The 22,435-nt window shown below is 40.8% G+C and overlaps 10 protein-coding genes and 1 long non-coding RNA gene across 11 annotated transcripts; 5 read left to right on the top strand and 6 right to left on the bottom strand.

Moving 5' to 3' along the window:
- Positions 1–403: 403 nt before the first annotated feature.
- On the bottom strand, positions 404–1,134 carry LOC128257051 (neuropeptide-like 3). The gene is made up of 2 exons (XM_052987852.1): positions 988–1,134; positions 404–921 (listed from the first exon to the last, which is right to left on the bottom strand). The coding sequence occupies exons 1-2, from the start codon at positions 997–999 to the stop codon at positions 565–567; spliced, it is 369 nt and encodes a 122-aa protein (XP_052843812.1). The 5' UTR covers positions 1,000–1,134; the 3' UTR covers positions 404–564.
- A 421-nt stretch (positions 1,135–1,555) lies between these two features.
- Positions 1,556–4,196, top strand: LOC128257071 (uncharacterized). The gene is made up of 3 exons (XR_008267831.1): positions 1,556–2,056; positions 2,859–3,043; positions 3,982–4,196. It is a non-coding gene; the product is annotated as an uncharacterized LOC128257071 (long non-coding RNA).
- A 3,565-nt stretch (positions 4,197–7,761) lies between these two features.
- On the top strand, positions 7,762–8,534 carry LOC128257052 (histidine-rich glycoprotein). Its single transcript, XM_052987853.1, has 2 exons — positions 7,762–7,896; positions 7,958–8,534. The coding sequence occupies exons 1-2, from the start codon at positions 7,885–7,887 to the stop codon at positions 8,303–8,305; spliced, it is 360 nt and encodes a 119-aa protein (XP_052843813.1). The 5' UTR covers positions 7,762–7,884; the 3' UTR covers positions 8,306–8,534.
- A 2,246-nt stretch (positions 8,535–10,780) lies between these two features.
- On the top strand, positions 10,781–11,519 carry LOC128257063 (neuropeptide-like 3). The gene is made up of 2 exons (XM_052987864.1): positions 10,781–10,941; positions 11,028–11,519. Exons 1-2 carry the CDS (start codon positions 10,930–10,932, stop codon positions 11,289–11,291), a joined length of 276 nt encoding a protein of 91 aa, XP_052843824.1. The 5' UTR covers positions 10,781–10,929; the 3' UTR covers positions 11,292–11,519.
- Positions 11,520–12,003: 484 nt separating this feature from the next.
- LOC128257043 (A-kinase anchor protein 14-like) lies at positions 12,004–12,700 on the bottom strand. Its single transcript, XM_052987845.1, has 2 exons — positions 12,549–12,700; positions 12,004–12,487 (listed from the first exon to the last, which is right to left on the bottom strand). The coding sequence occupies exons 1-2, from the start codon at positions 12,558–12,560 to the stop codon at positions 12,077–12,079; spliced, it is 423 nt and encodes a 140-aa protein (XP_052843805.1). The 5' UTR covers positions 12,561–12,700; the 3' UTR covers positions 12,004–12,076.
- Positions 12,701–12,921: 221 nt separating this feature from the next.
- LOC128257044 (A-kinase anchor protein 14-like) lies at positions 12,922–13,630 on the top strand. Its single transcript, XM_052987846.1, has 2 exons — positions 12,922–13,078; positions 13,140–13,630. Exons 1-2 carry the CDS (start codon positions 13,067–13,069, stop codon positions 13,548–13,550), a joined length of 423 nt encoding a protein of 140 aa, XP_052843806.1. The 5' UTR covers positions 12,922–13,066; the 3' UTR covers positions 13,551–13,630.
- Positions 13,631–14,079: 449 nt separating this feature from the next.
- On the bottom strand, positions 14,080–14,675 carry LOC128257067 (uncharacterized). Its single transcript, XM_052987870.1, has 2 exons — positions 14,452–14,675; positions 14,080–14,395 (listed from the first exon to the last, which is right to left on the bottom strand). Exons 1-2 carry the CDS (start codon positions 14,461–14,463, stop codon positions 14,168–14,170), a joined length of 240 nt encoding a protein of 79 aa, XP_052843830.1. The 5' UTR covers positions 14,464–14,675; the 3' UTR covers positions 14,080–14,167.
- Positions 14,676–17,078: 2,403 nt separating this feature from the next.
- On the top strand, positions 17,079–17,788 carry LOC128257038 (A-kinase anchor protein 14). The gene is made up of 2 exons (XM_052987839.1): positions 17,079–17,185; positions 17,250–17,788. The coding sequence occupies exons 1-2, from the start codon at positions 17,174–17,176 to the stop codon at positions 17,706–17,708; spliced, it is 471 nt and encodes a 156-aa protein (XP_052843799.1). The 5' UTR covers positions 17,079–17,173; the 3' UTR covers positions 17,709–17,788.
- Positions 17,789–18,471: 683 nt separating this feature from the next.
- On the bottom strand, positions 18,472–19,751 carry LOC128257033 (A-kinase anchor protein 14). The gene is made up of 2 exons (XM_052987834.1): positions 19,171–19,751; positions 18,472–19,102 (listed from the first exon to the last, which is right to left on the bottom strand). Exons 1-2 carry the CDS (start codon positions 19,180–19,182, stop codon positions 18,545–18,547), a joined length of 570 nt encoding a protein of 189 aa, XP_052843794.1. The 5' UTR covers positions 19,183–19,751; the 3' UTR covers positions 18,472–18,544.
- On the bottom strand, positions 19,724–20,252 carry LOC128257152 (uncharacterized). Its single transcript, XM_052988018.1, has one exon. It carries the CDS (start codon positions 20,069–20,071, stop codon positions 19,724–19,726), a length of 348 nt encoding a protein of 115 aa, XP_052843978.1. The 5' UTR covers positions 20,072–20,252.
- A 274-nt stretch (positions 20,253–20,526) lies between these two features.
- Positions 20,527–21,675, bottom strand: LOC128257059 (uncharacterized). The gene is made up of 2 exons (XM_052987861.1): positions 21,470–21,675; positions 20,527–21,082 (listed from the first exon to the last, which is right to left on the bottom strand). The coding sequence occupies exons 1-2, from the start codon at positions 21,479–21,481 to the stop codon at positions 20,810–20,812; spliced, it is 285 nt and encodes a 94-aa protein (XP_052843821.1). The 5' UTR covers positions 21,482–21,675; the 3' UTR covers positions 20,527–20,809.
- Between the last annotated feature and the right edge of the window lie 760 nt (positions 21,676–22,435).

Here is a 22,435-nt window from a genome sequence, read left to right as displayed (position 1 = left end):
AGATATTCTCGTAAAATAGTATATTATAGTATATTATTTCAGAATGTCGATTTTAATTTTTTTTAACGACATAATATAGCTGCGACAGAAACGATCGAAAAATTTATCCGAAAATCAATATACCTTAAACGTCCAATCATTTAAGATCTTTCTATTTACTTGGTAAGCACGACAAATGTTGCTGATTTAAGTGGCAAGTCTTAAATATAATGATTCTTATTTCGAACAATTTAAAAGAAGTTAAAAGAGGTACCACAAAATTACCTTTTTGCAGCTTTTAATGACATTCCCATTTAACAAAATTACTGTCAGTCACCTTAACTTCTATTGTAGTATTAAGGGCCCCAAAAAGTTAGTTGCTTGGAAATTTAAATAAACCGCCTCTTGAATAGTCGCCAAAGGATTATGTTGAGCATGAAACATGGATTTATTTACATCAGTCGAAATGCGAAAGAAGAAAAACAAAACATCGGGGTAAATAGAGTAAGCAGGGGTGGGTTTAGGGGTAAGGGTAAGCCATAGTTACTAGCCCACGCAAAGCCGCACAGGACATTCGGCCCCACTTTACCAGGATGGGGCCCAGCCGTGTCCGGACCAGCCATGTCCGGACCAGCCGTTTCCGGCCCAGGGTGACGAGACGAGGGTCGTGTGCAGGGCCGGAGCCGCATAGGTCTTGATGATGGGAGCGGCATAGGTCTTCACAACGGGGGCCAAAATCGGCTGGACAATGTGGGCCGAACTGTGCACCTGGCTGATGCTCTGGTGGGAGACGGCACTGGGAACGGTCTTGATGATGGCGCCCACCTTGGCCAGGGCCGGTTCGTGGATGATGGCAGGGGCGGCATAGCTATGGAGCAGGGGTCCGGACTCCAAATAACCCGGACGGGCAGCCACCACGGCGAGCAGAGCGAAAAACACCACCTATTTTTGTGGATTACAATATATTTAGTCCCAAAACTATAGCAATCAAACAACAGAGCGACTTACCAACTTGTACATTTTGCTTATCCTTGCGATCCTGGCTATTGAACTACTGATCTACTGAACTGTTGGTCTGTGTTGACGCCTCGCCGAATTGTGCTGTTAGCTCAAATTTGCAGCAGCTTTTATACTGCCAAAATCCGAGCAGAGGCCATGTGCAACCGAATCTTAAAATGCAGAAAATACAATAATAATAATTTTGTTGCTTTTTTCCTCCTTCAAGCATCGTTAAGAAAAGCTGAAAAATAACGCCAACGGCAATGGCACACGAAACAGGGGGAGAATCGAGCGGCAGAGCTGCCTAAGTTTGCATGTGCTGCAGCAGCAGCAGCAGCAGCAGCAGCTGATTCGCTTTGTCTTTTGGCCAGATCCCCTCTGACAACACCATCCAACTACCAAACAACTACCCAAATGGCCAACTGACCGAGTGGCCACAGCCCACCTAAGACATCGTACCCCATTAGGTTGCAAAAAAGCAAAAAAAAAAAAAAAGAGATACAGAAACCAGTCAAAATAAAGTGTCTGGCTCGCGGACATTGGGCTTTTGGCCCACTCGGGCAGTTGGCCAGCAGCAGCCACTTGCATCACTTCAGGCCAAGACGGGCATCGCAGAAAATGTGCTTCACACTTGTCATTTTCCTCTTCGCAGTTGACCGTGAAAATTTCCCGAGGCTGCCACACGCACAGCAGCAACATCAGGCACACAACAGCAACATCAAGCACACACCAGCAACACCAACTACAGCCCGCCCAAAATAGCCCAAGTTCAATGTAAACGCACTTGCGTGTATCTGTCATGGCCAAAACATAACTGGCTCTAATCTGCAGAGGAGGAGGAGGAGGGGGGTTTGGGACAGGGGACTTGTGTCTCCGGTTGTTGCGTCTGCGGGAGAAGGCCAACTTGGGCGGGTTGGTAGGGGCAGGAATGTGCGCAAACTCACTGGGCAATTTGTTTGCCCATCACGTCGGCCCACGAACGCGAAACGAAATGAAAATGAATTTCTTCATATTTTTAGCAAGCTTCGCAATGGTTTTTCTGTTTACTTCTTTTCGCTTTTTGTATAGCAAATTCTGGGTAAGACAAAACAATTGGAAGAAATACATACTCTTAAAAATTATATATCTGAGGAATTAATTTGAAGTCCAGAACTAGTTTGATATGTAAAAGCGAAAGTAACGAGTGTGCATTTCATGTGTTTTCTTGGTACCTAAATTTTGTGTATATTAATGTTTCAAGTAAAGAAACTACTTATCAAAGTTCTTTTATATGATACATTAAATTACATTTTGATGTGTGAAAAATTTAAAATGTCTGTGCCACCATTAATTTTTGGTTTCATTTGTTGACTTTTGCAAGAATTATTTTAGACCTTACAAAGTGGTCGAAAAACAGATATTTTTTCATTCACTCAAATTCTTGGAACTCAGAAATTTAGTTATAGGTCTTGAAGTTAAAGCTGCTAAAGACTATAAAGTAATCAAAAATATATAAGTTTTTATTTAACAAAACTTTTTAAAATTAAAAAAAAGTTAAAAATTATAAATTTAAAAATGTAAATTTATTTTAAACAAAAGAAACCCAAAGTAGGATATATTGTAAGGTACACATATATGTATAATGTTGAATAATATTGTAAATTACACACATCTTTAAAGTCAAATCTGAACCCCATTTTCATATTCCATTTTTTTTCTCAGATATAAACATAAAATACATAAAGGCTGATAAAAGATATTTCATTAATAAAAAAAATAGTAATACATAGCCAGGCGATCCCAAAATGTTTATTTTCCTTTACTGTATCTTTTATTCCCCAGGGCAATTCCAGCACTCCCTGCCTTTCTCCACCCCTTTTCATCTGTTCGTTTTTTTTCAGGTTATGCTAATCTCGGCTTGCAATTGTCTGGCATAACAATGGCCAGCTAGACGGGCCAGCGATAAAGCACCAGAAGGCAGCACAGACCCAACCTCATTCGTAGCCACATCCACATCCACATCCACATCTGCGTCCACATCCCACATAGAACCGCACTCGGGACTGGTCTGGAGTTCCGCTTTTGTGTAATAAGCAAACATCGACTGCGATTGCGCAGGCGCACAGATCACACATACGCAAATGGACAGTGGTGGATTACAGAAGGGGTTTTTGGTAGGCCAAAATGTATAAAAGAACATTTGTTTACTTAAGTACTTATCCCCAAAAAAATTTAGCAAACTCCCAACAAAAAGGTATTCGCCATCCGCCACTGTCCATAAACAACAAACACAACTGTACTTTCAATAGTGTTCAACTTGTGTTGTATTTGCCGCCGTTATGGTGATTTGTCAGCAATTTTTAGCATGATTAATGAATGTTTCGATCTGGCGACATAACTCCCTCCCGCTCCACCTCATTGTTAGCCGAAATTCTTGAGTGACTTTTAATAGATTTGAGTCTATTTCTGGTAAATTCATAGCAATATCCGGGCTGTGTTTTGTTGCCAACATGCTGTGCGCCAACATCTGCGGTCCATACTATATCTTTCATGGGATCTTGCTCTGGGGGTAATGTACGCCTTATGGCCAGCAGGCAAGTGACAGTTCTGCCGTTTTTTTCTGTTTCTTTTACTGTTTCTGCCAGTGCATTGCATAACACTGATCACAAGAGCAACAAGAGCACTAACCACATTAAGAAATTGCCTGGCAATTATCATGCAGGGAACCAGTTCCCCGGGCAAACTCGGTTTCGATCGCCCCTTATCGCACACGTTTAGCACCAAACTCAATTTCGCTTTTAATTAGAGACATTCGAGCTGATCTCAGTCTAAGCGTAATGAACAACAATTAAGCCGCGCTTAAAGATCAATTACTCGGCGGTAAAGCAACACTTGTTGACAGTCTTTTAAACGTCATTACTTTTCTGGCATGTTCTTTCCATAATTACCTCTATCTTCTCAGTGTTTCCGAGTCTTTTATTATAAATATCTAATTTGCATTGTGTTATTGTTATTTTTATACAGGTAATTGGCTGGAAGGTCGGTATAGATCAGACGGAAGAGTTTGAACACCATTTGACATGATGTAAATAACGTATGAAACTCATAAGTCAGGAAGTAGTTATTGGAAGTCAATTGGAAAATTGCCTCAAACGAAGTGAAAGCTAAGGAAAATAAAATTAAATATTTAAATTATTTTCCCGTACTTTAATTAAATCAAAACCATTATTTACAGTGACAAAAATAATGATTAATTCGAGAAAGAACTGCTCTTATCCAAGTTTAGTGAACGAAAAGTAGATTTAGTGATTCCGATTTACTGATATTATAAGTAACCTTAAGCTTAAATTATTTGCAAGAACATGACTCAATTTTTATACAATTTCAAGACATTCATCCAAATAGAATATGTATTTAAATATAATAAAAATGTCAGTTGTCGAGAATAAAAAGTCTGCCATGGTGTGTTTTTTAACCAACTAGTCTGCCGCCTACTAATGTAATTCAAAACTAAGGCCATTAAGTTGTCCATAAAGTTTAAGTACAAAAGCATTCCGCTCTAAGCCCAGCAACCCACTCAAGACTCAAAATTAGTTGACCATTATGTTACGTGAAATTGAATAGTTTTGCGGGCTGGAAATCAGAGCTTTGTTGGCCAAGCCCGATCTGTCGGATTGGCGATGTAGTTGCCAAACACTCCCGGCCACAAACGATCTGACTTCGACTACGAGTGCGACTACGACCTGTCCTGTTGGCACAGTTCACTCAGGTGTCAGAGCGCTGGACACTCAGAAAGTCGGGTAAATTCGGATACTCTGGCTAGAAGGAGCATATTACGCAAATGAAAAATGTGCTGCAGCTGCGGCAAGTAGAGCGGCGGCAACTGCATATAAAATTCGTTTGCTTGGCCCCCCGAGTAATTACGTTCGACTAACACAGCAGTTCGCAGTTCGCAGCTCGCAGCTTGAGGTGCCACTCTGGCGGATACTTAACGAGCCCAGAGAAACAGGTGGCCGATGTCCGGTGACCAATTGGCCATTGGCTAAGGTCAGATATGTCCATCAATCGTGCGGCGGCATTCTCGGCACAGAATTGGAAGTGCTGCGTCAGCGGATGCCTGACTTGGTTTGGTTCACAATTAAATTGCACTAACATTGAAAATAACTCGAGATGCCATGCTGGAGATTATTTTTTAACTGGGGCTCCCACTAACCCACTGAACTGAATCGAACATTTTGGGTGGAGTGCACAATGGACACCAGGGATTGCAACACACTATACGAACATAGTGCAACCCGTTTGTGTTGCAGATCCAGATGCAGTGCTTCCTGGTCGCGATAAGCCAAAGCAATTGAATTCATTTTGGGCCCCATTTTCGGGGAGTGCTGTCGCTGACCAGGGACTTTGTCTGGCCGAACTAGCTGTTGTGTAAATATTAACCCGGCTAAATGCAAATCATGATTAATTTACGAGAACCCCAACTCCCTGCCAAGCTGACATTTCAGCACTTGCCGTCCGTGTTGCCTGTCAAAATACCAAACGACATTCTAATGAGCTCGTGCTCTCCGCGCAAGTGTTCTAGTTTGCCATGGAGCTGAATCTGCTGCCGTTCGTGAACTTTTCCACCAGATGACAGGGCGCAAATGGAAGCCTTAAATATCACAATCGATGGCAGACAGAAGCGAAGCCAAGCAGCTCGAGTCAAAATAGTAGCTCTAAAGATGAGCTGCAAATGCGGGTACGATGTATCGGAAGGCTTTAATTGAATACGGATTACAGACAAGGTGCCTCTGAAGTTGGCCTTTATTTTTATTAATGGCAACTTTTAGAGGCAATAAAAAAATAATAATTATTCATACAAGACCAGCTGATATCAAAGATTTACGTGAATTAAAGACTCTGTCTAAAGTATTTTATATATCTTATGAACACAAACTTTTAGACAATAGTAAAAATTATAGGTTGCACTTTTTAAAGTAAAATGTAAATTTAATATCTTATCTCACATTTTACCTATCGAAATAATATTAAGCACACAATTAGATAAATTTTATTAGGGAGAGAAAATCTTTACAAAAGTAAAATCAAAGAATATGGACTAAAATATATTTTTTTAAATATAAAATATTATTATAAATAAAAACCCTAAAACCCTACATATTTTGCATATATTTCTTAAAAATCATTAGGAATTTTTAAAACTATTGTTTCGATTTCAACAGTATGAGTAGGGCGCCAGCAATATCTAGATCTCGATTCACACACACTCTGAAAAACAAGTTGGGTTTTATTTGGCGCATTCTCAGACTCTAATATTACATAGACATAAACGTAGGCAACTAATTTCCACGACAACAAAATCTGCAACAATTAAATTGCCAAGTGTGAATTTCCGCTGACCAAGAAACGAAAATAGAAGAGCCGAAAAAAAAAACAATAAATGCGATGCTGTAAAACCAACAGCAATTTGCGGGCCAAAACTGCGAGTAGTCAAGGTCGCAGCGGGCAAATGTAAGACTCGCATAAATTATGCTACTTAAGTAACATATAGATACAAAAGCAAATACAGGGACAACCTGCAACTGCTTTTGGTCTAACGGTACGAGTGCGAGCGAGTTGCAGGCACAAATTGCAATGAAGTTGCAGCAGCAACATCGCCAGCAGAAGCAGCAACAATTACAATTACCAGTGCCAAGTGCTGCAGACAAACGCCGAGAACGGCGACAATCGCTGGGATATTTACTATAAGACTAGCCAAAAGAAAAAAAAACAAGTCTGCGACAACCTTAAGATAAGCTTTCTGAATGAACACATAAGCAGCTACTCTATATTAATTGAGGTACATCAGTAATGGGAAAAAGTTGGGAAAGAGGTTAACACATGTTAAAAAAAACTGAATTAATAAGCAGCTACTCTTCAAGCTATTAAGGTACACTAATTATTAAAGAGCATTAAAACTATTTGTGAAAAAATCAATTTTTAACGATCTACATTAATGTATTAATATGTAGGACTTACTAGATAGCGGATGATATTATAAATTTGTAGGTACTATATAAGCATTTCGGTTTTTTTTTATTTAAAGAAATGCTAAAAAAGTTATCAAAACTAAATTTTAATTTAGGTATTTGTAATTTTTAAATATAATAATTTCGATCTTAACATTCTTTTATATTTATTAAATTAAAAACATAACACTTTGCCAATCGCCTTAGAAAATTAAGTTACTTGTTATTAAAATAGTTTTAATGAAAGTTTATTTTTTATGTTGGAAAAGCTCTATACATATTTAAGTTTAAATTAGACAGTCTGCAGAAAGTATGCAAAGCTAACTGTGCACAGGGAGTTTTAATTTCTGAAAACTTGACTAAAGCATGCATTTTTTTATGTTTCCTCCATTTGACCCATGTACGTTAGAGCATCGCTATGGCAACATTAGCTGAAGTGTCTGCCACCTCATTGAACCCAACCGTGGCAGAGTTCAGCGCTTGGGATTGGAAGGGGTCGATGGATGGAGTGGAGCGTCTGAGACACGAAGCAATGGCTGCGGGTAAACGTAAACAATGCGGCGCTCGACAAAACTCTGTGCGAAAAAAGTGGAGACAACGCAAAAACAACAATTGAAATGAAAACGAAACGAGCTGCAATTACAACGGCAACAACTGCAGTCTGTGGAGTGCAAACTGCGGATGCAAACGCAAAGTTCCACAACATTGAAGCCTCTCAGCAGCGGCGGATATGGCAACGAGAGCATCTGCATCTGCTTCTGCTTCTGCATCTGCATCAGCATCTGCAGCTGTTGTTGGTGGCTAGGTGGCTAGGTGGCTAGATGGCTAGGTGGCAAGTGAATAAAAGCCACCTCCACTCCATCGAGTGGCATCAGTTGCAGGCCGCAAGCCATTGAGGATTAAGCCACCCACCCACAACATGATGAAACTGGTAAGGATATCGCGGATAAACACTTGAGAAGAGCCTGATTCTAAGGATATTCAACCAACAGATAGTGTCACTAATTTCCATCTGCGCCTTGGCGGCAGCTCGTCCTGGCTTCCTGCATGGCCACCACCATCACTATCCGGAGATTCCCTACTATCCACACCACCACCATGTGGAGCCACTGCACTACCACCTGCCCGCCGCCGTTTCCCACCAGAGTTCGACGGTGGTGCACAGTGTGCCGCACCACATCATCAAGCCCGTGCTCCTGCCCACAGTGGTGAAGACCGTGGTCCATCCTCCCATCATCAAGGCCTACCATCCTGCGCCCATCATCAAGGCCTACCACCCGTTCGATCCCTTCCATCTGCACCACCACCACCACGACTTCCACGATTACCACCTGCACTAATCGACGATGGCCAATTGACGATGACTGACGATCGATAATGATAACACTGATTACTGATTACCGATAACGACGACGGGAAGGATGCAACCCTTATAAGCTGTGTATGTTTGCGTGTGTCGATTGTTAATGTGTAATATCCAAAAGGAAGTTTCGCTGTAAGCTGCTGAAAAATATGCTATTCCATCTATCTTAAATACTGTACATAAAAGATACAATATCTAAAATGGTAGTTTCGTTTGGGATATGGGATTTATACTCAGAAATAAAAATGTTTTTTATTAAAGACAGAATATGTTTTAACTAGAGAATTAACCACTGAGCTTATGCCCTGCTCTATACTTACTCAGTAACAAAATTTCTGGGCTTTGATGTTTTCGTCGCTGCAGTCAAATTTTCCGTTCGCAATGTTTCTAAAAAAGAAAAAAATAAGAATGCCAATAAAACTATATTTTTTCTGTCCTATCAAGTAACATAATGAATTTTTTGGCTAACCACTTTATCACCCACTCATTAATCTTTTTTCCTTTAATTAGGAAACGAATACCGGAAACATGATATCGAATATCTATGTCGCGAGACCGCACGAAAATCACTTCCCCATATTGAGGTGACATAATAAGCATGCCTCTGGCATCGTAATGTAATTAACCAAAAAAAAACATTCGATACATTCCTGGGGGGATGGCACATTTCCCATGGTGACAACACACGTTGCCATTTCATGTGGCAACCAAATGCTTTTTCTGTGTTATGCAAATCAGTGCATAAGCAGTTGATGAATGTCTATGCAAGCGAGGCAAAGGGGAGTATCTCCGGTATTGGCCAAGAGAGGTGATAAATAGTCGCAACTGCTGCTGCAACTGCCGCAATTTTCCATTGTGAAAATATAGTTAGAAGAGATCCATCCAGATATACTTCAAGTTCAAGTCTGTTTCGCTTTTGCAATTGCCCAACCGTTTTGCATAAGCCAATGCAAATAGCCCCAGTATATTACCCACACCGAACACACCCAGCGATATATTCGCATTCAGAACTAGCTTAATTGGCAAACATTTAATACGCCTCTGTTCACTTCCTTGTTTGGTGCATTAAAATCAAATCAAAATCAATATCAATCAGCAACTACCAAAAACGCTAACCCTGAAAACTTTTTGCTTTTTGTTTTGGCCTGCCTTTTCAACGCCGAAATTAGCCGCAAATCGGTTATGGTTTAAGCCAACTTTTTCAAGTAGTTCGCTGACCGGCAAACGAGGCAAGAAAAATAAAACAATAAGTAAATAGATTCGGCAAGGTAACTGCGGTTTTTGTATTATTTTAGAGACACGTGATTCGGAAGCTCATTAAAGCTAAACAAATAGAAAAAAGAGGAAAGATGCGGAGAAAAAAAGGTGGGGTTTTGGTTTTTGGTATTAAGATACCAATAAACGTGTTGTAAATTTAATTTTATTGAATTTTAAAAAGTTAAGTTAAAGTTTAAGTTAAGATAAAGTTGTTATATAAATGTCAAATCAGCCTTTAAAATCCATTGACTACCCAAAAGCGCATCCTTTAAAAATGATTCCTTTTAAATGCAAATATATTTCCCGATCTTTACTGCATGACGGCATTGTAATAACTCACTGCCCCCGACAGCGATCATAAAATGTGTCTGATGTTCTAGTGTCGCAGTATTGCACAAGACAAAATCGCTTTGGAGACAACCTCTATCGATTGGCCGAGCCCGGAGGCAAGTTGGCTGACCAACAACCAACTGCCATGCCCGCCGGCGTTATTGGCAAGTCACATTAATCAACGTTTCGCCAAGTTGGGAACTTAATTTATGCAAGCCAAAAGTGCAAAGAGCACGCCCCTCTTCCCCTCAACTAAGCCGCTTGAGTTGATTCTTTTCTTGGGCTCACATTACATATTTTCTCCACTGACATGATCCTATTTATTTGTTTGCTTAATTGTGCGACGCATGCAACAACGTCAAGTATACGCCGCATAGCCCCAAGTGAGACTGAAGGAGGGGGGGAGTGCAGTCCACTTAGAACATGTCTCGCATTGCATAAATCATAAGGCGGCGAAATCGATTCGAATCAGATCGCATTGAAGTGGTCAGTCAACTGAGGGAGAACCTGCACAAGTGCACTGCAAGATAAGGGAAATAAAATTAAAGGCAAGATATCTGAATTTAAAATAATTAAAGCATTATATTTTAGACTTGAAAAAAATTACACAAAGATATTATATTAAAAATTTAATATTTAGCAAAAGACAAAACAGTTTTTGGAGGAATAAATTTTTCATTTTCCTAAGTTTACCAGACATAGTAAATTAATCCTTTCTCCAAATGTTTTTACAATCAATGTAAGTTAATTTATTTTCTGTGTAACAGTGTAAGGCGATAACCTGCCCCCGGAAGGGTTTGCATTTGGCTCGATTCAGTTTGGTTCTATGTGGCTTAACTTGGCTTTAATGCCGTTGAAAATGTGTTTGTTGCCGGGCCAAATGAGTGCAGAGTGCAGAGGCGTGTTGGCGACCCATTTAGAGAGCACCAACTGCAGTTCTGATTAATCTGTATAAATAGGCCAGTCGGGAGTGCAGTTCTATGTCAAATCGTTGCAAACCATCGACAAAACAAAATGTTCAAGCTTGTAAGTGATTTATAGCAAAAGAAAAGGATTTTCTTGTGAAAGGATTTTGGCCTTAAAAAATAAAATAATATGTCTTCCTTTTCCAGTGCGTCTTCGTTGCTCTCCTCAGTCTGGCTGCTGCTGCCCCAGCTCCTGCTCCTGTGCCCGCTCCTGCTCCTGGACTGATTGCTCCTGGACTGGTGGCACCTGGAATCTGGGGACCCACCGTTGTCGCCGGACCCCATCTGGTCGCTCCCCATGTTGTGAGCGTGGTGCCCGGAGCCATCTCCCATGCCGCCATCACCCAGGTGCATCCTTCGCCGCTGCTGGTCAAGAGCATCCACGGCCTGGGACCCGTTGTGATCGGTTAAGTGCCATCGGAGGTCCAGCCACCCACATATCTCACCCACACGCCAGCCTTTCAGCTCCTGTTCAACTTCAGCATTTCCCCGCGGATTACTTTAATCACGCATCCTGTGCCCTGTTTATAAAGCAAGCAATTCAGCAATGAGAAGAAAAAAAACCCAAAAAAATGTTTAGACACTAAAATACATTCCAAGCAATAAATTACCTACCATACTTGTTATAGCGAGCGTAAATGTTTTTTGTTTTATTCAGTACTCTAGGTGTTTAATGCAGCCTAAGAGTAGGCTTTGAAAGCTCACAAACGAACTGTAAGTATAAGACTTGTATAAGTAGGGGTTATAGACAAAACAATCATTTTGGCCAATTTTTGACTGTTTAAAAATGAACAATAGTATAAAACTTGTTCACAAAGCAATCATTTTCGCCAAAACACTATATTTAGTATGACTGTTTAACTATAAAACCTATTCAAAACGAACTTTTCATTTAAATTTAAAAAAATTAAACTTATTGTTCGCAATTATTGGTTTTACTCAAAGAGTGTTTTTTACATTAACTGTTTAAATATGAACTTAATTTATTTATTTAATATTTTTATTTTTAATTGTAGTTATAGAAAAATTAACAAGTAGCTAAAAACAAAGAAAAGTAACTTCAATAACTTACAAATAATTTCTTAATTTGGCATCCCTTTAAGATATATTAAAACACAATCAATTAACTTGTTATTGAGAAACGAAAAACATTTATTTAAACAAAAAATCGTAAATATTGTATCACATTTGAGTCCTTAATGGTGCAGGGTGTAGGCCAGGGGAGCGGAGTGCACCACCGACTTGACGAGGGGAGCAGAGTGGACCACAGGCACAGAGTGGACCACAGGAGCGGCGTGCAGGGAGTGAACCACTGGAGCGGCATGGACAACGGGCACAGAGTGGTGGACCACTGGAGCGGCATGGACCACGGGAACCGAGTGGACAGCCACTGCGGGATGGGAGTAAGTGGTGGTCTTCACGATGGGGGCAACCACCGGCTGCACCACTGCCTTGCTGTGCACCTGGGTGATGCTCTGGTGGGAAACCGCCGAGGGAGCAGAGTGCACTACCGATCCAACCTTGGCCAGGACGGGCTCATGCACCACATGGTGGGTCTCAATCAGTCCAGCGCTGGCGGTGGCGACCAGGAGAGCGATGACAGCAACCTGTATTGGTAATAGGTTAGTTCAAAAATCTTCTTTTCCTTCCAAAGTCCTCTAGACTCACGAATTTGAACATCTTGATTGGGTTGGTTTGTTGGTTGGTTGTTTTTGGGGTAAGCTCAGAGAGATGACTGATGCTGGTGGGATCCGCAGAAGAGGCTTTTATAGCGACTAACCACAGCCTGGCTAAGGGCTCAAACACTCAGAGACTTCGGCTTCCGAAGTTGTCCACCTTGAGGGGCTTTTGATAAGGCACGAGATACTTCAGACTTCAGACTTCAGTCTTCAGACTTCGGGCTCCAGCGATCTGAGCTTTTGGCAATCGGCAGCTGCAGCAACGAGTAATCATAATGAGCTGACTTCGCCTCGATTTCGGCTCTCGATCCGATCAAAGTCGGGTCATGCAGGGGCGTACTGAAGGTCAGTCAGTGGTGGTGGTTGGGCTTGAAGCATCGGCTGATTCGAGCTGCGCTTTTGGGGTTCTATATAAGTGGGGTTCGCTGTTCCCAAACATCATCAGTTATTCAACAAATCTTTTCAAGCAAACAAGCAGCAATCGCTTCAAAAAACTCAACTACCAAAATGTTCAAATTCGTGAGTAAAATAAGGAATATTGTCCTCTGGATTTGGAGTAATCGAAGGCTTTATTTTACAGGTCGCCGTCATCGCTCTCCTGGTCGCTACCGCCAGCGCTGGACTGATTGAGACCCACCATGTGGTGCATGAGCCCGTCCTGGCCAAGGTTGGATCCGTGGTGCACTCTGCTCCCTCGGCGGTTTCCCACCAGAGCATCACCCAGGTGCACAGCAAGGCAGTGGTGCAGCCGGTGGTTGCCCCCATTGTGAAGACCACCACTTACTCCCATCCCGCAGTGGCTGTCCACTCGGTTCCCGTGGTCCATGCCGCTCCAGTGGTCCACCACTCTGTGCCCGTTGTCCATGCCGCTCCAGTGGTCCACTCCGTGCACGCCGCTCCTGTGGTCCACTCTGTGCCTCTGGTCCACTCTGCTCCCCTCGTCAAGTCGGTGGTGCACTCCGCTCCCCTGGCCTACACCCTGCACCATTAAAACATTTAATTTGATTGTTTGTTAACCAATTATATGAAAACTAAATAAAATTCTCTAAAGTATTATTGATCCTTAAATAATAGCATTTTTTATTATATTTAAAATTAAACACCACATGATAGTGATAAAGGATAGAAGCCTCAGAAATATTTATGATACAAAATATAATTAATAAGATGTAGAAAATTCTGCATTTGAGTAAAAATTAAACATAAATGGCATATAAGATTATAGATATAGTTTTTTTAAAATGCAAATAACTTTTATTTTATTGGCACTACTTTTTTTCAAAAAATAATGGCATATAAGATTTAAAATTTAGTTTTAAGATTTAAGCTTTTATTTCATAATTAAATTTACAATGTTTTTAGCTCCTGCTAAAAATTTAATTAATGGCTATCTGATTTGTACATTCCACTCCTACCACAATTAAGACTGGTGAAAAATTTAACACCAATCACTAAAAAAATATAAATAAAAGCTTTAAATTAATTTCAAACCAAAAATCTAAACTTAGAAGTCCCTTGCCAATCAGAAATCTTTCGCAACTTTTTTGATGTGGTAAATAATTTATAACAATTTATTTAAGCAATAACAAAAGCAACAACAATGCATGGCTAGTGGCCCAACGTAAAAGGCTTGCCATAATAGCAAAGTTCAGGCCAAGAAGACATCGAATTGCCTGAGGTTAATGTGGGCAGGTCCCTTGTCAAACTACGATTGAGAAATCTGAGGTGGTGGCCAGAACAGTCGGAAACTTTGCGCGCAGCAGGAAATGTCAGATTATGATGGATTTGGCAGGCCTGAACCAAAGCAAGGGCAACGATAACCAAGGTGTAGAGCAACTATAAAGTAAATAAACGTAAAAATAATATAAATAATAACATTGATTTTTACTCACCATTCTATGCATGTTGAGGCAGCTGTTTATTGGATCTAGTCTTAGTTTGAATTTGGCTCTGCGAAACTCCAGTAAGAACTCATGAACCACTGAGGCCTACCCAACGTTTTTATAGAAAAATTGTCGATTGATTTGCCAAAATGACAAATGACACGCTCAATTTAACGAAGGTCTTAAAACGGGCCTACTTAGCAAATCGATTGAATAGACTAGAAAACAGTTGTTGACCTGGTCAGATCACTGATCCCTAAAATATAACAATATAATAAAAAAGCTAGCTGTCAGCCTGACAGATAAAAATCATAAATCACTTGCAAAAATAACGATCACTTGCAAGAATGCTGAAAGAATGTTTATTTTTTTAAGATTATCAAATTTCAAGTCACTCAACCCTTAGAAACATACTTTTAGTAATAGATAAAATTAAATTAAAAAATAAAATGTTATTTTTTATTGAACATGAGTGAAACCCAACTAAAACACATAAAAGAAAACATTGTGAAATTATTATTAATCAAAGAGATTCATTTATTTGTTTATAAAGCTTAAAGCTTTGTGATGGAGAAATTAATTAGCTAAATTAACATAAATGTTGAACCGGAGTAGCTTGTGACCCAACCCCATAAAAAAAAGCTTGCTGCGAACTCAAAAAATATTTACAAATAAATAAAATTAACAACTTGTTTATCTTATCCTGCGATGACTGATTGAATTGTACGAATGATCGGCAAGCATCATTCCACATCCATAAAATTACAGACTGAACCCCAATCAAAATCTGTGTATAATTTTCTGGGTATTCATTTTTCACATTCCCACCGCCAGATGTGTATCTTAAGTACGTGTAACTGTCGCTCGGTCCAAAAGTCGAGCCCCGAAAAGGCGAATAAAAACAATGACACAGTCGCCGTCGAAACAACAACGTCCAGCTCAAAATTGTGGGTTAAGTGCGCGTGGGGCTTGTCCAGCGGATAACCTTGACATAGGGACTGGGACTGACTGAATCTGAATCTGAGTCTGAATCTGGGACCGAATCGGGGGGCTTTATCTGTCACTCGAGCGGCACTTAACAGCTGCTGAATGCAGTTGGTAGCCAGCCAGGTCTTTAGGTCTTTATGGCCTGGCCATGAATCACTTGAGAAGCCGCAGCCATCAACTGGACCCCTCGATGTTGCAATCGTAGTCCGACTACTCCAGCTTTAATTTGAATGCAGGCATACGAATATAATTTATTGCGCTTTTGTTTGTGGCCCGTTTAATGAAGGGCAAACTTGAGGACTCTGATGTGGGTCAAGTTCGGGGATACACCGTTCTTTGCTGCCTTATATGTTATTGTACATTATAATGGTTGTGTGGTTAAAATCAAAAGAATTCAGTTATTTTTTTTCAATTTTTTACTGGCTTTTAACCATTATTTTTGATACATCCCTTCTCAAAAAACTGATTAGTCATTTTATTTTTAAAATATTTTTCGCTATGATATTCATTCATTACCGTCCTTAATTATTTGATATTTGTCTATTTTCGGATTAAATTTTAATATCTGAAAATTTAACTCAAACTTAAGCCATATTTAAAACGCTGTTAAATGAAAAAGGAAGTTGTTTAAGCCTTATATTTTTCACGTTAACCTAAATATTTTAATATTAGATAATGCAATTTAATATGCATATTATGGCATCTCTTCGGTTTTGATTTCATTTTAGTTTCCCAGAATTCCACTCCAAGTTACCAAATTTGCTCTTATCTCATGTCCGAATTGCATACCCAAAATGTTGCAAAATTTTTGCTAAAAGGTGGGCCTTGTTTCCCAGAATTTTATAAACAATTGATTTCAACAGGCACTTATTCTTAGCCCATGTTCAGTTCAAGGACTTTGGGTACCTTTTAGGTTCTTTTGACCAAGCCGCTGAGAAATATTACCTCTCTTCCAGAGAAACATGTACAATTGATTTGAAAAGGTCACATTTATTCTTAGCACATGTGCTTTGTTCATTACCAAGACGAATTGTCATAACCTTTAATTATCTGTTCAACTCCTGTCAAGGTTACTCATCTTATGTGCACAATTCGATAAGGGGAATTCTCATTGGCTTTATGATAGTAACGCTTTTTCACATTGGCTCCTTCATTCATTAGCGTTATGTGGTAAAAGGTCACATAACGAACACCTTGAGATGCATCCTAGAGGACACACATCCACAGGATACACTCCTTTGGGGGGGGAGTGATGTGCATGCAACTCAATTACGGCCAACAAGAAGGATGATGTATATTAGTATCTTCGGGTAATAGAAGTGCAAGGATAACCCACGCACTCTGTAGTATGGAGCATACATCCATCTGCAGGCAGCCTCATTTGCGTAAGCGACCGCAGCTAAGGCCAATTACGTGGCCCATTGTCGATTGATTGGCCTGTCTTGTTGTCCCGACTCGTCGACTTCCTCACCCACACAAAAGCCACTGGAACCTAGGTCAGTTAACCAACTGCGTCTTTGATAAGCGCTTAGAAGCCAGAAAGTCAGCTGAAAACCCGAATAAGTGTCTTATTTGAAACCCAAACCGGTTCGGGGCTCAAGTTCAGCCGAGTACTTAGCGACAAACAATTGAGGTTTGGACCAAACTAGGCAACTATAAAAGCCCAGCGTTTGGTCTGTCATCATCAGCAGTTGCAATCGATTCAGCAATCCAACCAAACCCCCAAAAAACCAAACCTCCAAAAATGTTCAAATTCGTAAGTTGTTAGGGAGTGGAAAAATAGAAAGGAGTCCTTTAATATATCGATTATCCCATTACAGGTTGCCTTCTTCGCTTGTCTGGCTGTGGCTGCTGCTGCTCCTGGTCTAATTGCCGAGACCCACTCAATCGTCCAGCCAGCGATTCTGGCCAAGACCGCCTATGTGGACACCAGTGCCTCCTCGGCCATCACCCACCAGAGCAATGTGAACCTGGTGCGCAAGGTGCCAGTGGTCTACTCCGCTCCCGTTGTCCATGCTGCTCCGGTTGTCCATGCTGCCCCGGTTGTCCATGCCGCTCCAGTCGTCCATGCTGCTCCTCTGGTCAAGACTGTCATCCCCGCCGCTCCCCTCATCAAGACTGTGGTGCCAGCTGCCCCTCTGGTCCACACTGTGGTCCCAGCCGCTCCTCTGGTCAAGACCGTGATCCCAGCTGCCCCACTGGTCCACTCCGTCCATGTCCAGCCTGTGGTCCACTCTGTGCACAGTGCCCCAGTTGTCTACTCCGCCTACCACAAGTAAATCAAATGAAAGCGCGTTGATATGGTGACGATATAACTGTTAACAAGAAATGACAAACAATAAAAAAACAATTTAGAAAAGATTCTTTGCTTATTGTTCTCTGAAAAATGTTTTTAAAATATGTATTAATCCGATTAAGCTTTAAACTGAAATTGGATATTTAACTAGTTATATTAAACACAATGCATATTGTAAGATTACAAATGCGTCCTAGTTAAATTAAATTTTCAGATAATTTCATATTTAAAACAGCTTAAAAACCGCAATTGATGAAAATCAAAGAGAAACATAATAATAAAAACTAGGATTTAATATGTTTTTTTTGCCAATGTAGATATGCCCTTACATATTACTCTATAATCAGGACAATGTATTTTTTTTTTAATTTTCCTTTTTAATTTCTAAACAAAAATCTTAGCCCATAAGCCATAAAAAGTTATATAAAAGTGCCTTCACATTTCAAAATATCAACTGCGAAAGAAAAGCAAAAAAATATATAATTGCTTTGCCAAAAAAATTTCTTAGCTTTGCCGTTGGGCATCTTTGCGGTTTTGTTATCTTTTCTTTTATTTTGAATATTGGCAGCGAGCTACCGATGCATGACTATGAATACTAATGAATAACACTCAAATAAGTCATTCAAATTGATTATTTAGATGCTAATTGAATTGGATCAAATCGATCAGCTATTCAAATTTGTCTCTTTGCCAAAAACTGGATCTTTTCAACCCTCTAAAATAGGTATATATAGTAGATTTCACAATTTATAATATCAACAATATCAATTTATTCAAAGAAGCAATTATAACAATCCGTGCGTCCGATCAAACAGTTTCCTAGTGGTGGTAGACATGGGCCAGTGGGGCAGCGGCCACGGCGACGGTCTTGACCACGGGCACGGAGGCAACCACCGGGGTGACGAAGGTCTTCTGGTGGTGCACCTGGGTGTGGCTCTGGTGGGAGACGGCATGGGGCAGGGCCTTCACCACGGGCACGGCGGCCACATGGTGGACAACTGGGGCGGGGGCAGCCACGTAGGTCTGGTGGTGCACCACGGGCACGGTCTTGACGAGCGGGACCACTGGAGCCACATGCTTCACAACGGGAACAACGGGAGCCACATGCTTGACCACCGGGACCACGGGATAGACGGGAGCCACATGCTTGACCACCGGCACAGTCTTGATCACGGGCACAGCGGGCACCACATGCTTCACCACGGGAGTGAGCACCGCCTGGTTGTGGAACTGGGTGAAGCTCTGGTGGGAAGTGGCCACCGGGGCACTGTGCACCACGGCGCCCACTTTGGTCACAACTGGAGCCACGGCCACGTGGTGCTCCTCAATGAATCCGGGGGCAGCGGCGGCGATGGTGGCCAGGGCACAGATGGCAATCTGAAGTTAAAGTACAAATTAGATCCTGCAATGGATCCTTAAATCCCTTTTTCATATACTATACTCACGAAGCGGAACATGTTGAGTTGGTTGGTTTGGTGCTGTGAAGTCGACGAGTGACTGATGCTGATTTGAAACCAAGTCTACGGCTTTATATGGCCAAAAAACATTGCCAGCCAGATTGTCCTTCAAACCGAACAAACCAGCGAGCAATTGGCAAACTCGTTTGATTTACATTGAACTTGAACTCGCCGCTTAACTAAACATCTGCGAACCCTCATTTGTAAATCAGCCGACAATCAATTGTCGTTAGGCGCGAAAAGGTTTCAAAGTTCCAGCAACAACAACAACAGCGCAAAGATTAATAAGCCCAAAAGCGAATTGTTTGCTCAGGTTCAGAGCCCAGCCGAAGGTCTTGCGATTCGTGTCAGCGAAAACAAGATGAAATGCAATTTTATTTCAAACGAGGCACTATAAATGACCCACCATTTGGGCCTGGCCGTTCCACTTCGCGTCCATCGGAGCTCAGATGCGAATGCGCTTCTTAAGGCTGGAATGTCCTGGTGGTGGAAAATCGTTTCAGATTTACTGGCAATTTTGTGAAGCAGCTACTTTTTTGGACTAATACAGATGCTGCATTTGGCTCTCATCATCCGAACCGAGCATGTTGAGCTGCGAGATTCGCAGGCTGAGGGGCACCAGTTCAGTCCTGCTGGATGATGAATTACCAATAGCGCCATCCTGGGTGCCCAGCGATGAGGTCATCGGGCGATTAGAAATATTCATGAATTCCAGGCCGATGGCCAGTTCGGACATCCGTGGGTGTCGGAACTGGGCGCGCCACGACTGGTTGCAGTCCTCATGGAACTCCAGGGAGGACTCCTCTGAATCCTCCTCCAGAGCTTTCACCTGGGCTACCATCATCTTTGCACTGGCCAACCGCACAAAGCTACTACTATTGTTCCACATGTTTGTTGTTGCTCTTAAACTTTTCTTTATTCTGAGTATGTACTCTTGTTGTGTTTATCAAACTGATTTGTTGAGCTAATTATCAAAGCCCACCGGGTGATAAAAACAAATCGCCTAGATATTATTTGAATAACTAAAACTAGCTTTGACCAATCAAAATAATAAATTTTTTCCAAATTCCAATGCTTATCATTCTATATAAAAAAAATCTCTTTTTATTTAAAACCATTTAAGATTTATTATTATTAATTCATATCCATCCAAGAAATACCTTAGTTTTATTATTCATATTAACAGGAAGAAGGAAGCGTTTCCGATTCTATATTAGTATATATTCTTGGTAAGGATTAATCACTATAAAAGCTAGTGGTTAAGATTGTAAATGTAAATTCTAGCTATGCTCACAAAGCGAAAGTTTATTTCTAACGCCCAAACCACTCAGAAACATGGAAGAGTACATTTATTATTTTTAAATTGGTTAGCACTTGACTTCTCGTATAACTATGAGTTTTAATTAAACTGATTTTTAAAAACAAAAAAAAAGGAATTAATGGAAAAATGAAAAAATCCTCCATATGCAATTTAAGACCTATTTTTCAACAAATTAACAAGTAATATATTAAATATGAAACGGCAATATGAATCCTAGAAAAAAGAGCTAACAAATGGAATGTCATACTGTTATAAACGCAGCCTTTATTTACACATTTAACTAGCTTAAACTACACACTGCATTGCCTAACTATTGGGCACATAGACCGGACTCAGGTTGAGCTGCTCGTAGCCAGTGGTTCCGTTCTCCTGCGTGGCCTTCGTGTGGAAGGTTCGATTGAGATTGGTGGGTTCCACATAGCCCAACGACCGACCCATGGGTGCGATGACGAATCGGGTCTGTGCCTGCGAGGATCCCTGATAGGAGACCACCGATGGCGCCGAATCGATCAGCAGACGAGGCGCCTCCGTCGCTGGCTTGGCCAAGACCAGAGCCACGAAAATTAAGGCCAAAAGCATCTAAAATGGATGATAATAAAGTTTAGTAGAGGATTTAGTTGCTTGATTTGTAGAAAACAAATATAAAATGTATCGATAGTCGATATAAAAACACATTCTTTTGCAGAACTTAATAAATCATTAAAGCTTTTACTGATAAAAACACTAAAAAACAGGTCAATCAATAACATTTTTAATTTGCCAAAAATGCCGGGCTTATAAACGTAGTAATGGATTCAATAAAGTACAATCTAAAACCATTTAATTTACAGAATTTTCGCATTTGTTTAAAAGAGTTAAAAGTTATTTAAAGCCTCAAGCATATGTACATGACTCATTACTTGCATGATATATTTGCGTTTTCGAACCTCCCCGATCTCGTAGAGGATGCTCATCAATCCCACTCACCAGATGCCGCATGGTAACGATCCAAGCCTAATGGGTCGATTATGGAGACAGCAAGCCACTGAGAACACCGCCGTCGAACTGAGGTGGGCGGATCGAATCGAACCGAATCGAATCAAGTCGAGGACTGGAGGTTCCCCTTTCGAGAAGCAAACACAAAGCGGAGCGAGTGGCAAAGTCAAACTGAAGTGCTGTGTGAATTGCTGTGCCATGAAATCGCGGTGGAGCAGTTGCTGGCCCAAAACAGGGGCGTGGGTGGAGCACGCCAAAGGGGGTGGGCCCCTCGATACAACCCCACTCACACAGCCCCTGGAAAAATGCTCGATCTGCGATCGAAGCGTTGGAAACACGCGCGCAGTCGCGGTTATCTTGCAATTGTGGGAGTGTCTCAACTTGGACGCAGCTTTACGTAAAGAAATAAACCGAAAATAAGAAAACGAAAAAAAATCAAATATAAATAAATACCGAACGCCGCAAATATTGTAGTAATAGCACCGCAACAACAAAGCCTACAACATGCGACGCCGTCTGCGCAACTCGCTGAAGGTTGATCCACTCCACTTCGCACCTCCGCCGCTCGCCCACCACCGCACCACCAACTATTGTGGTTGCTTTTGGTTTGTTTGCTCGGGCTGCCATAATACCCTTAGTGATGTGATCTATAGTTTATTGTTATATTAGTTCAAACTATTAAGAAGTTATAAAAAAAAGAATTAGCAAGCTTTAAAGATACAATTTTCAGAATATTTTATTCTACGCTAAAATAAAAGTCTATATTTTGCACTATTTAGACAAAATATTCAAATTTGTACAACAGTTTTATTTTACTATAAATATGGATAATGAATTGCCTCAATAATCAGCTTTAAATGGTATTAAATTATTAATATTTGCAGAACGTACATTTTTGTTCTTTAAAAAAACACCAATTAAATTAAAGGCTTTGTTTTCTAAAATAAGACATTTTCA

This window comes from Drosophila gunungcola (assembly GCF_025200985.1).
Source record: "Drosophila gunungcola strain Sukarami chromosome 3L unlocalized genomic scaffold, Dgunungcola_SK_2 000002F, whole genome shotgun sequence".
NCBI lineage: Eukaryota > Metazoa > Arthropoda > Insecta > Diptera > Drosophilidae > Drosophila > Drosophila gunungcola.
This window is presented reverse-complemented; position numbering and strand designations above follow the sequence as displayed.